Below are 14,155 nucleotides of genomic sequence, written 5' to 3'. Positions count from 1 at the left end.
GCGAGCGGTCGTTATCAAGACTTTACACGAAGATCGTTCTTTGTGGAGATTTAAGCTTTATTTTATAATTAACATATACTATTCATTACAAAAACATAAAAGGAAATAAATAAAACAAGTAATTAACAATAATAACAATATTTATTTTAAAATATACCTATTTTTACACTTTTTTTTGAATGAAAAGTCTGAGTGAAATAAAAAAGAAAGACAATATGAATAATTTATACATGGTCTTATAGCTTGTTTCAATAGCTTTCAGTGACAGTCACTCAAATCACCCTAGTTATAAGCATTTTATAACTACACGTAAAATAATACACACGGGGAAAATGCCGCGAAAATGCCGGAAGCTTGCCGATCTACAGTGTACAGCGAGATCCGGAGCGCGCCGATTCGGAAAGGATACTACCTATATTATGTTCGCGGCATAAATTATTGTTCTCAAGCCATAAAACTAAAATAAAAAAATTAGTAGTTTTCGCGCCAATTTCAATGTCAAATGCTCAAATGTGAAATGAACTTCAAAGTTCAAGTAAATGGTGGTATAATAAAATTGTTGTTAAAATGTTGTTTTAATTATTGTTTTTCGAGTATTAGTATTGTTATCATTCTTTTCACATTTATATGTAGCCATGGCTGAATCATTAGGTAAATTAAGTTTACCAAAACCAATAATCTAGTGAATTGCTTCCCTATCAGTTTTTCATTTTGTTATAATTATAGCAATTTATGAATTATAGCAGGACAAAGAGCAAAAAGGCAAAAAATTGATAAACATGGACGTATGTCGGCATTTGAAAAATTAAAACAATTAAAAGGAAAAGGAAATAAGCACAAATATGACGTCGATGAAGTTGAAAATGTTTATGAAACTGTTGATGAGAGAGAATACAGTGAACGGGTGTTGAAACGACAAGAAGACGACTGGATTGAAGATGGCAAGTATTGAAGTATAGAATTTTAAAATAATTATACAGTAGTTCAATTGGTCAAATTATATACTAACCCAACTGTAACATTTGTCTTCAGATGGCACGGGCTATGTTGAAGATGGGCGTGAAATATTTGATGATGAAGAAGTCGACGATACATATGTCGCTACAGATGGTAAAGACAGTGGCAGAGGTGTTAAAAGAAAGGCTAGAGTGTCAGCTCAACCTACTGGGAAAGGCAATATCAGAAACTTGCTTGGAGCTATGCCAAGTAAGAAAAAAGAGGTAAATAGGCAATATGATCCGTTAATATAAATTAAACTCCTAGCAGTGCTATCAATAACAGAAAATATATTTAAGAGTTAATACATTTTCTGTTATTGATAGTGTCACCAACATGTATCTTTATTGATATTATTACCCATCCTTCACTGTGATCCGATGCTTTTGATGGGGATATCTCTTAATACATATGCAGATGGTTGTCAATATGTATGATACTTTTATTTCAGTCTTAGGTATATTATCTATTATATGGATATCAAGGTTTGAAATAATCAAACTAGCATAAAAAATAGGTATACAAAACAAAATATCTATTTATGTACATAAATAGGCAAAGTAAGTGAGTAATTCTTTTTTCCATCATCATACAGGTGGTAACATATTTTAATTGGATAGGTCCCTGACTTTACAATCCCAAGTAAATAGCTATCTATTTAGTTATAAATTGTTGTTTTAACTGGCTCTCTCATATCAATAGTGTATGTGACAAACTCAGAGCATTTTTAGCCAATTTAATTTTAATAAAGGGTAGAATACCATATAAAATATTATTATTATTAGATAACTCACTAGCCGATTCCATTATAAGTTTTGGTAATACCAGCTATGGCAGAACATTTAAGACCTACCTAGATAAAATACAAAACATTCAAATTAGGATAATTAAAGAAATAATCTCCCCAGTAGTAAAAGAATAACATAAAGCGAATGAATATAACTATCTCTTCAGGCACTGTAAAATCTTACCAATACACACAAAATTTAATTATTGCCTTCTTAAGGAACAATATTTCAATCATGAAATTCAAAGTAAAATTTGCCATAAAATAACCACTAGAAAATCACAAATAATCACTTAAAACCATTGAAGTCCAATAAAATTTATGGTTAGCGCACAACACAATATTGGGGTTCCTCGGCTATTAAATGACATTGATCCATCTCTAAAAATTATCATCACCAGAAAAATTTTTAGAGATAAGTTAAAATTGCAATTTTTTAACACCCTGTAGCTTCCATTTTAAGTGGGTCAACCATCCGGTTCTTTGTCACCACCCACTGGCCGAGCAAATAGTCATATTGCTGTGTGTGAAAGATAGCGGTGTCCCGTTGTTAACCGGGTGAATGAGAACCTGATCTAATGATGCTTTGCTTGTAAATTTTGTGGATGAACTTACTTAAGTTTTTTCTGTTCTTATTTTAATTATCATTACGAACTCAACTCATGTTAGCAATCCGGACAAATCTTCGTGATGTTTGGTTTGCTGTTATATTTATATAAATTTGCAACATTTTTAATTAATATAAAAAAAAAATCTAACTAGCATGCAAATAGTTACTTCTGTGATTTCAATAACATATTTGTTTAAATATAAAATTAATAAGAAGAAAAATTTTTGCAGGACATAAAAATATCAGAGGATAATATACTTTCAGATATTATGTCAGATTTGGATGGGGGTGGTACAATAGTTGTTAAACCTAAGCCATTACCTAAAAACACTACAAGTGTTGTCTCCAGCAAAAAAGAAGCGCAAAATTATTTCAAAACTCTTTCATCATCTATTACAAAGCCCATTGTATTGGATGAACCTGTTGTCACTGAAAAGGGGGTAAGTTTCTTGGTTTTTTTTTCATCGTAAATGTATCTTTTAGATTTGCTTGCCATGTATCCTCTTCTAAATCTATAAAAGAATTTCTGTGATAATAGTTCATTCAACAAGTAGTACTAGAGGTCTTGTATACCTTTTTTATATTGGAACAATTCACAGCCTATTAATTTTTTGTCGGATCTACTTTTTATTTAAGTTTTGCACACACTAGGTATTTTACTGGAAAGCATACAGCCTCTATCATACCATTCTCATTGATGACAAAATTAGGAGGAAATGATTTTTTGTTGAATGCATGTATTGAAATACTGGTCCCATTTATTGGATCTTACAAAATACAGTTTTCACAAAGAATTGGTGTCTGTGTGATGTTTCTGTGTCTCTTAATACAGCATCATTAACACTATTCAAAACAGAACAAGTGAATCACTATTATGCCACAGACATAGGTTTGGTAGACACCCTGACTTAGATGAACCCTGTAAAATATATTTGCTCCACTGCTTCTAAAACTACCACCCATTCAAAAGAGACTGCCTGAGACCTGAGAAGAAAGGGCGCAAGAAACATACCACCAAATAATACATATTTTTTCTTTTTCATTCCTAATATTTTTCATTACTCGTGTCCCTTAAAAATTATTATTAAAGTTAATTCTATTATAAATAAAATGTGAATTTGTTCATTGATTATTGAAATCCATAAGAAAAATACAGGTCTAACTTATTTATTTAATTTAGGAGTCATCTAATGAAAAAGTGAAAACCAATGGGCATGAGGAAATAAAGAAAAGCACTTGGAAAATAGAAATGGATATAAAAAAAGAATTAGAAGATTCACAAACACAAAACATAGAAGAATTCAACACTCAAGACATAGACTTCAATGATGATTTTAATAATGTACAAACTCCACAAGTAAATAATGTTAAAGAAGAAATACCAGTAAATAATGTTAAAGACGAAATACCAAGCACTTCAAACACAATCTCAGATGTCGCAGATGAGTTTCTTAATGATGAATTTGAAATATTTGCAAAGATAAAATCACCAAAGAAGCTACAAAAGTTGGAGACATCATGGAATGAACAAATGGAGAATCAAGCTGTAAATACTGTCCAAAGTGATGGCCAACTGCCGCTGCAAGTAAATAAAAATGGGGAGAAAGTATTAAAATTTTATTGGCTTGATGCTTGGGAGGATAGGTTTGTAAAGCCAGGAGTTGTGTATTTATTTGGCAAAGTGTATGTAAATCCTAGCAATAAATCAGCGGGCTGTGTGTCATGTTGTTTAAGTGTAAAGAATATCAACAGACAGATGTTCCTGCTACCTCGAGACTATGTAAGTGATTTTTAGCTAATAGAAATTATTATAGGAGGTAACATTGGAGTAGGTGTGATCACCTACTAAGCATGAAGTGGTGATCCACTCCATGCTTTCTTGCGGTTTCATAGGTTTCACATGAGCACTGCCAACCTGGAGACACTGCTCAAGGAAGTTTATTTTGTTGTTGGGTGGGACCATAAGTAACATTCCCAGGGGTTTTTAGTTTAGAATTCATATTAAGTATATTTATTTGACGATTTATAAGGTTGGCAACACAGTGGATGCACATTTTAGACTACTGAAGTAATTTATGAATTAGGTATTTTTACTTAATCCTTAGATAATTTATGTCTAGAAAGAGCCTCTTGCTGCTAGACAACCGATGAAAACAGGCTTATTCCTTTAGGGTGTGTGACAAGCTACATCTTACACTGGCGATTTGTATGACACTTTGTGTTAGTAAGCATGCATTGCTTAAAATAGAGGTTAACTGTCAACCTCAATTTTTTTCGACGTCTTCATAACTGTAAATTGTCACAGTCTATCTATACGTATAAATGATCTAAGACTTAATTATATCTATGCAAGTCAAAATTTTTTTTACGAGAACAAGTGACTAGACTAGCAAGTCGTTCAGCTGGTCGTATGTGATACATCCTGCTTTTTATAATGCAATGCCCCGCAGAAGAGGATAAACATAATACAAGCCCATAGTTTAATAGATATATGTTTGTAGAAACTAGATCCAATAACCCTGGAGCCAACAGATGAGGAGGTCACAATAATGGACATCTATCAGGAATTCAACACAAAGGTGGCAAGTGAGCTTGGACTCAAAGAATTCAAATCCAGGAAAATTACAAAGAACTATTGCTTCAATATACCAAACATACCAGCGCAGTGTGACTATTTGGAAGTCAAATATTCAGTAAGTAAATTAAATTATAATTTTAATGTTAATTTCGTTGCGTCGACCTGCGAATATCGCCCCGAAGTAATGTGTCGCGAATTTTCATGCGTTTTGACACTAAAAAGTATTGCTATAAAGCCTGTGGTCATATTAGCGGCTCTTATCTATACATATAAATAAAATTGGAGTGTCTGTTTGTAATATTGAAATAACCGTTCATAATCGTGCCATAATTCAAGATGGCCGAAAGCATTTCCAGACGTTTAACTATGGACGACGACCTTCTTTACTTCTACAGGTTTTTTGGATCTGATATGATGTGCTATGGAGCTTTATAATCATGGAGAAATTCCAACACTACTTCTTCGCTCCACTACTATTTACTTTTTAAACAATATGCTCTGCCACTCGTACGCGTCTAAACTAATCAATAACAACTGCCGAAATGAACAACCCTTTGATATATATGACTCCAGCACGATACAACCAGCCTGAATGTTCGGGACGAAACCTTGACCTTCGAACAACACGCCACAAGTTAGGATATCATCCTCACCATCTGGATGTTTGGCGGTCCTCCACAGTGCGGTTTACAAGGAGCTTTCTTCCACGTACTACAAAGCTGTGGAATGAACTTCCTTGTGCGGTATTTCCGGGACGATACGACATGGGTACCTTCAAAAAAAGCGCGTACACCTTCCTTAAAGGCCGGCAACGCTCCTGTGATTCCTCTGGTGTTGCAAGAGAGTGTAGGCGGCGGTGATCACTTAACAACAGGTGACCCGTACGCTCGTTTGTCCTCCTATTCCATAAAAAAAAAACCTAATAATGGTCGGTCACATCTGCGTGTAGTGTGTCGCGAAGCTTCTTAACGATAGACGCAGCTGGTGCGGCTCCATCATTAGAAGTGAACAAACTATTCTTGAATTTTCTCTGTAAAAAACTTGATGCTTTGGTAAAGTTGGTTGAGTTTCACTGATAGCAAAGTATTGTTTAAAAGCACACATTTACAAATTTCAGGAACACTTTTATAAACCAGTGTTCATTTGTTAGCTAACTTTAGTCTCAAAACCGAAAAAAACGTGGGTTTGTTATTTTGCTCATAAATTGAATATTGATTTGCCTGACTTAGTCTAATTGAAATTAGTATTCATTTTTTATTATTGCCATATTAAACTAGCTCTTTAGCATGTGTTCATCCAACGTGCACACAAATTTTTGCTAGAAGTTAACGGAAACATGGAGATAACTAATAATACCAATGAATATAATTTATTGAATTACTCTGAAATGCTTAACTTATCTAAGCAAAGACCATGTAGTAAAAGTAAGGAGTGAATGGTATCTTACCACCCCAGATTAGATAAACCATATTGAAGATTGTGCAGAAAGGATGCAAAACCTTATCATATCCTAAGTCTAAGCTTCAGGAGCTGGTGAATAGGAGGACATGAATTCTCACCAGAAATCGTAAAAGAAGTTATTGTCACTCTTGCCATTGCAGTTTGCCTTGGGAGATGTATAGCTATGGGGAAGACTGCCGATATTAATACCATCTTTATGCTGCAAAAGAGGGCTATTCGCGCTATTTATAACCTAGATCATAAATAATCATTGAGAGGAAAATTTAAAGAACTAAACATCATAACTGTTGCCTCTCAATATATTCTTGATGTTATATAATATGTACATAGGCACATAAGTGAATTTTGCTAGAAACTTTCATAACCATAATGTTAACACCAGGAACAGGCAAACTTATAATACTACTCGGCTAACGGCCGTTTCCAATAACCTATCTATCCTTAGTTTAGCTTACTAGAGGTAGACAAATCTTTCTTTTAACGCTTACTTACATTTCAATAACCTATCGACATAAAGCATTGGCCTATAACTATATTGGACAAACTATGGATAGATAAGATCTTGTCATTAAACTGTGACAGCAATGTATTCGTAACTAGAGATACGTTATTGAAAACGGCCGTAAGTCAAGTTAGTAAGTCTTTTATGGGGTGATGTAGGTACCTATATGCTTTTACAACCATTATCCCAGAAAATGTTCCAAATAAATGTATTACGAAATTCAAAAGAATTGGTAAAAAGCGTTTGTGTCGTAAAGGTTACTATAACATAATTAACTTTCTTAATGATACCTCAGATTGGGAATGGAGCGACCGCCCGCACGCTATTAACTAATAAATTTTATTGTATGATATTAATTATTTTAACCATATTTTAATGAAAAAGAAGCCCACTGAGTTTCTTCCGCCCATTCTTGTCAGGTCTGAGGCATACTTTTTTGAATGGGTTTTTGACTTTCAATAAGTAATATCATATTCTATTTGAATAAAAATATTTAAATAGATACTAAAGCATGTATGGGTTAAGGACACAATCAATCTGAAAAGGGCTTCAGTATCCGTTGGGAAGTAGTTGTACCTCTCTGCTTTGGCTTTATTAGCAAAAGAAAAATAAATGAATTTACTCAATGGCCGAGTTTCTCTACTTGATCATTATAATAATTCGTTTTAGGCATCTTTTCCACCGCCACCCACAAATAAGAAATATCAAACATTTTCGCACATATTCGGTGTAAACACATCGTCCCTGGAAATGTTTTTACTGGAGAGAAAGATCAAAGGTCCATGCTGGCTGGAGTTGCACAACGTGGAAAATGTGCAGGCTCGGGTGTCTTGGTGCAAGCTGGAGGCCACTTGTGATAAGATTGAGGATGTTCATGTTATAAGGGGTGATGAGGATTTGGAGCCCCCGCCGATCGTTATTGCTGCAGTAAGTAATGAACTATTTTTTTTTTTATGAAAATAAGGGACGAGATGAGCAGGACGTTCAGCTGATGGTAAGTGATGCGCCCTGCCCATTAGAATGCAGTGCCGCTCAGGATTCTTGAAAAACCCCAAAAATTCTGAGCGGCACTACAACTGCGCTCGTCACATTGAGACATAAGATGTTTAGTTGCCCAGTAATTTCACTAGCTACGGTGACCGAAACACATTACTGCTTCACGGCAGAATTAGGCGCCGTTGTAGTACCCATAATCTAGCCGGCATCCAATGCAAAGGAGCCTCCCACTGGTAATATATTTTTTAGGTATATTTATTATTCCAAGTTTAACTTTTTTTCTTTATCTTACCTTTGTCACTCACTACAGACAGCGAGAAGTTATTTTAAACTTGTAGTAACTTCACATCTTGGCATGTCAACTCGTGTTGAGGCTCCATCTAATAACAATAACTACTAAGTGTAAAGTCTGCTCTACTCTAAACCCGTTATACGCATTTTTTTTTCTTATTAATAATACGCGTCATATCGTTTCCTGTACAAATAGCCACACGACAAAAAATCTCTTTGCATTGTGGGCATAGAAATACGCACACGATTTCCGTCATGCCGAAGTCGACAGTGAGCGTGTCCTTCTTAGCCACAACCTGAGAGTTGAACAAAGCATACAATTTCTTTTTTATAAAAAAAATATAAACGATACGTCATTCGAACGGTTGGCTCAGTTGGAAAGACCGCTCGCACGGAACGCGAGAGGTCGCGGGTTCGAGTCCCGCATCGATCATAAAATTTTGTTTTCAGTTTTATTTGCATAATTAATCCCAGGGGGAGCCTGCCTACCGGTGCCGTATGCTTTAGAGAAAGGGACGCCAGACAGACTGGCGCCGTAACACGTTACGTTACGAAGCAACACTACAAAATATTTTTTGAAATCTGCATCTCAATTCCAGATTAACATGAGGACAGTGACTGATCAGAAGACGAATAAAACAAAAATACTGATGCTAAGTTGTTTATCACACACCCAGTTTTCAATACATAAGCCACCGCCAAGTCCGCCATTCCAACAACATTTCTGTGGTAAGTTTTAATATAATATACTAACATATGACAGAGCACTTAATTATTATAAAAAAAGTTGTCTTAAAACTTTTATAACATTATATTAAATTAAGATATCGCAATCATTTTACATAAGGGCCAAGGAATAAAACATATTAAACTAAAACTTAATTGAAATCCATATTAGCAAGTGTTTTTCATATTTTCATTTCTGACATATTTTGTGCGTTGAGGATTTATTTGATTTTTTAATTAATACGCTTTTATTAGCTTCTGCTGTATGTCTGTTTGTAACCGACTCCACTAGACTTGATTTTGTTCCTGTTCAAAGACAATCTTTAGTTCTTGAGGAGTAAACTCCAGTCGTGCGTCGGAGCTGACACACACACTTTTTTCCGTATGGCCAGGATTTTATATCACAATGGCTGCGGTGGCAGGTCTTGTTCCGGACGGGTAACTTAGCTGTTCGTCGATTATGCTGACGTGAATAAACTTAATTGTTTATAATTTTGATACTATTCCACATTTTCATTTTGATAATTTTTTTGAAATCCTCATAATTTAAATGCATTTGTTCCAGTTATGACGAAATGTAACGAAATGTGGCCTCTGGACCTCAAACAACAGATGCTGTCATACAAAGCAACAAGACTCAATAAATGCGATACAGAGCGCGAGTTACTCAACTATTTCATGGTGCGATTCTGGAAGTTGGACCCTGACCTAGTCGTAGGTCACGACTTACAACAAGACCTATTGACTGGGAATATTTTAGACTTAAAAATACCGAACTGGTCCAGGCTGGGACGCTTGAAGAGGTCCGTTGCGCCGCAGAAGAAGTTCGCAGCCAAAGACGCGTTTTTAGGACGTCTTGTGTGCGATATTAAAATATCGGCAATGGAACTTATTAGGTCCAGAAGTTTCGATTTGGACACTCTATGTGTAAGCGTTCTGAAGATGAAGGAAGGTGAGCGTATCGAAGTAGCTTTAGAAGATCTTCCTCGTTATTATGAAAACAGCAGTGACCTATTGCAATTAGTGACTCTATCCATGCAAGATGCCTCTTATATACTCAAAATAATGTGTGAGTTAAGCGTCATACCATTAGCATTGCAAATAACTCAAATAGCTGGTAATATTATGTCACGAACATTATTGGGAGGTCGATCAGAAAGGAATGAATTCCTACTTCTACACGCTTTTACGGAGAAAAATTATATTGTTCCTGATAAAATGTATGGTAAGAAATCTGTGGTTGATGATGCCGATAACGATGAACAGGATGAAAACAGTGCCAATGTTAAAAAGCAGGGGAAGAAAAAGGCCGCTTATTCGGGTGGTTTGGTGTTAGATCCTAAAAAAGGTTTCTACGACAAGTTGATTCTTTTAATGGACTTCAATTCTCTGTATCCCAGTATAATTCAGGAGTTCAATATCTGTTTTACAACAATCAAACGGAGAATCACGACAAATTCGGACGACGATATAAACAATTTGGTTTTACCTCCACCCAATAGCGAGTTTGGTGTATTGCCAACGCAGATAAGAAAACTCGTCGAAAGTCGTCGTGATGTGAAGAAGTTAATGAAAGTACCAGACTTAGCCTCAGAGCAGTACATGCAGTATAATATCCGACAGACGGCCTTGAAACTAACCGCCAATTCTATGTACGGCTGTCTAGGTTTCACGCATTCTAGATTCTATGCAAAGCCTTTAGCCGCCTTAGTTACCATGAAGGGAAGAGAGATTCTTATGGACACCAAAGAAATTGTACAAAAACTGAACTATGAAGTTGTCTATGGTGATACCGACAGTTTGATGATAAACACCAATTGTTTGGATTACGATTATGTTTTCAAAATTGGTAACGATTTGAAAAGAGAAATAAATAAAAAATATAAACAAATAGAACTAGATATAGATGGAGTATTCAAATATTTGTTACTCTTAAAGAAGAAGAAATATGCAGCCGTTGTCATAAGCAGAAGTAAGAACGGTGAATTAGTGTACTCACAGGAACATAAAGGGTTAGATATTGTCAGAAGAGATTGGTCTCAACTTGCTGCAGAGGCCGGCAAGTTTATACTCAGCCAAATACTTTCAGAACAAACTCCTGATGAACGTATAGAAAGTATTCAGGCGCATCTAAACAAATTGAAGGATGATTTGTTAAACAACAAAATACCGTTATCTTTGCTAACAATAACTAAACAACTCACAAAGAATCCTAATGAATATGCCGATAAACATTCCCAACCGCATGTACAGGTTGCTCTAAGACTTAACAGCAAGAACAGCAGACGATTCAAGAAAGGAGACATTGTTCCTTATGTCATTTGTGAGGATGGTACAGCCAACTCGGCTACGCAGAGGGCTTATCATTTAGAGGAGCTTAAAAATCTTGAACACCTCAAAATTGATTACAGATATTATTTAGCTCATCAGCTGCATCCAGTGATATCGCGTATATGTGAGCCTATCGAAGGAATGGACCCAGCCAGGGTAGCAGACTGCCTCGGCTTAGATCCGTCTGGCTACAGACAGATTAATAAGAAAGAAAGCAATGACACGGATACATTCGAGGTTGAAAACGAACAAGAGAAGTACAGATACTGCAAAGATTTCACGTTTGTGTGTATGAGTGATAGCTGTAAGGTCGAGAATCGTGTGCGGCAAACTTTTGTGAGTGAAAAAGACAGTGTGACGTTTTTGGACAAGTGTCAGAACGAGAAGTGTACAGTGAGGCCTGTGGATTACTTGCCGTGTCTGCAGAACCAGCTGAGTCTCCAAATTCGTCAGTACCACAGCGAGTACTACGCGGGGTGGTTGTCATGTGAGGACCCTGCGTGTACCGGGCGCACGTCGCGGCTGCCGCAGACGTTCGCGGCGGGGTACCCAGTGTGCCGGCAATGCGAGAAGGGCGTCATGTTCAGTGAATACACGGAAAGAGATTTGTACTTGCAGATCAAATTTTTCATGTTCATCTTTGACCTCAGCAAGCATAGTTCCAGTAAGTTTCTTGTTCATTTTTGTCGAGTTAGCTACTTGTAACTATTTAATACATTTATTTATAAATTTAGAATATACCCAGATAATCTAAACTTCAGTTTGGTCAGTAAGTATTTTTTGTCGGTAGAGACATACAGCTCATCATGAATGGATAGATTTTTAGCTTTAATGTAGCATTTCGTATGGAAGACGGGGACAAACCAGCATGCGGGTTACCTGATGTTAAGTGATCACCCCTGGGCATATTCTCTTGCGACACTAGAGGAATCACAGGAGCGTTGTCGGCCGACACATTTTGTATCATCCTACCTATATATATTATATTATTATATATTATTATACCTATATATATTATATTATTATAGCTATTGAAATAGGTAGTGTATAAAATGCAAATAAATAATAATATACAGTGGATATCGGGTATAACGATGATAAAGGGACCACTCTAATTTCGTCGTTATCATTGACGTTACTACAATCAACTAGACTTCGAATCGCCTAATATAAGGTCATCAAAAATGTCCGGGAGGTGTTGTATATCGACCTATACATAAACTTATAAAGATAACATTTTAAACATTTATTTTAATTAACACATTATTTCGTGGCAGTAATGTTCAGTCATTGTATATGCTCATAACAAGCTCATTGATAATGGTGCGAAAAGTGCGAAAAAAACAGATATGACATGTAATGATAGGTGTTGCCATGTTTTTTATTGCAGTGGACACTGACTACTTCAATATTCGTTATATCCGGACAGGTAGAGATGCAGATTCGTGTAAAGTTTATATTAATGTTATGGTTTCACAGTTTTTTTTAATTTAAAAATTATTTCAGCCTTTTCTTTCACAGTGCGTTTACGAGCAATGCTTATTTAAAAAATTACTAACCACAGTCACTTCTCAGAATACCTATAACATGAATTTGCCTTGTAACTGTGACAATGAATTGTATCTATTCAATTGCTCAAAAGTTTATTCAGTTGTATAATTTAGATTACAAAATATTTTTAGTGAAATTTTGCAAAGTATAAAAGATAATTATTCTTTTAACTGAATTTTATTTTTCAGAAATTAAACTATCACCGCAAATTATATCCTCCCTGCAGACACTGAAAGAGATGGTTGAGGATTGGTTGGCACAGTCTGCATATTCCGTTATAAACCTCTCCAAATTGTTTAGGTTTTTCAACTTAGAAGTCAAAGGTAAATCGGAGCCAGTTGAAATTGATATATTGCCGGAGACTGAACAAATTGATGCCTTAATGGAACATGGTTCCTACTAGTTAAGAAAAATATATTTGTGAATATTATACATAAATCATGTTAAGAAATAAATGTCTGAGTAATTTTATTATTTTATTTATTTATATGACACACACCGATATATACATAGATATATTTATACATAATGTCTTATTAAAGCAGGTATATAATCTATTATACACGGCGAAACTATGGGTATATTATAATTTGAAACAGACATTCTTTAGGTCATCACTAATGACCATGTGAAGTCAGAAATGAATTTGCATTATATTTTAATACTATTTTACAAATACAAAGTTTTCGCAAAAACTACATATGAATCCCGCAACCCTTGTCAGCTGTTTTTCTAAACTCTCTTTGACCTAAAACGATGAATAGTAGATGTGACACAATATCAGATAATAGTAAAATACAGAAACACTAAATAAAATTCTAATCTAATTATGAAACTATGTTATGTTATGCATTTAAGTTAAAAAGATCGGCCTGTCTGCGTAATACTGTTTGAATTGTGCTATGGATCATGATATTTACTGCTCTGTGATTAGAGAATGTGAGAAAGACATTATCCAATCACAATCACGCAATATTCGTTAATAGATGCTGACTGCCGTCACAAAGGGAACCGTTACTAAAGGTGTATTCACACTGCACCATTTTTAATTAAATTATTTTTGTTATGTTGGAAATTAAATGAGTTCACTTTTTTGCTAAGTTATTAGCTAAGCACTTCACTGTGTATTTGAAATTTTCTTCAGCTGACATTGAAAATAATTCCAAATTTGTATTTGTAGATTGTGGGTACAACAACGACACCTTTTTTCTACCGTGAAGCAGAAATGTGTAAGCATTATTGTGTTTCGGTCTAACGGGCGCTGTCGCTGGTGTAATTACTGGGCAAACTTAACATCTTATGTCACAAGGTGACGAGCGCAATTGT

At 35.2% G+C, this 14,155-nt stretch overlaps 1 protein-coding gene across 1 annotated transcript; it reads left to right on the top strand.

Moving 5' to 3' along the window:
* The first annotated feature begins 515 nt into the window (after window positions 1–515).
* LOC126965839 (DNA polymerase alpha catalytic subunit) lies at window positions 516–13,300 on the top strand. The gene is made up of 10 exons (XM_050809600.1): window positions 516–651; window positions 744–941; window positions 1,033–1,220; window positions 2,624–2,833; window positions 3,574–4,173; window positions 4,895–5,086; window positions 7,604–7,861; window positions 8,821–8,950; window positions 9,513–11,942; window positions 13,018–13,300. Exons 1-10 carry the CDS (start codon window positions 636–638, stop codon window positions 13,230–13,232), a joined length of 4,437 nt encoding a protein of 1,478 aa, XP_050665557.1. The 5' UTR covers window positions 516–635; the 3' UTR covers window positions 13,233–13,300.
* The last annotated feature ends 855 nt before the right edge of the window (window positions 13,301–14,155 follow it).

Source organism: Leptidea sinapis, chromosome 9, assembly GCF_905404315.1.
Source record: "Leptidea sinapis chromosome 9, ilLepSina1.1, whole genome shotgun sequence".
In the NCBI taxonomy this organism is placed as follows: domain Eukaryota; kingdom Metazoa; phylum Arthropoda; class Insecta; order Lepidoptera; family Pieridae; genus Leptidea; species Leptidea sinapis.
This window is presented reverse-complemented; position numbering and strand designations above follow the sequence as displayed.

Coding starts and splice junctions, on each gene's coding strand:
- LOC126965839 (XM_050809600.1), top strand. Junction 1,221..2,623: donor TGCCAAGTAAGAAAAAAGAG/GTAAATAGGCAA, acceptor AAATTTTTGCAG/GACATAAAAATATCAGAGGA. Junction 7,862..8,820: donor CGCCGATCGTTATTGCTGCA/GTAAGTAATGAA, acceptor TCTCAATTCCAG/ATTAACATGAGGACAGTGAC.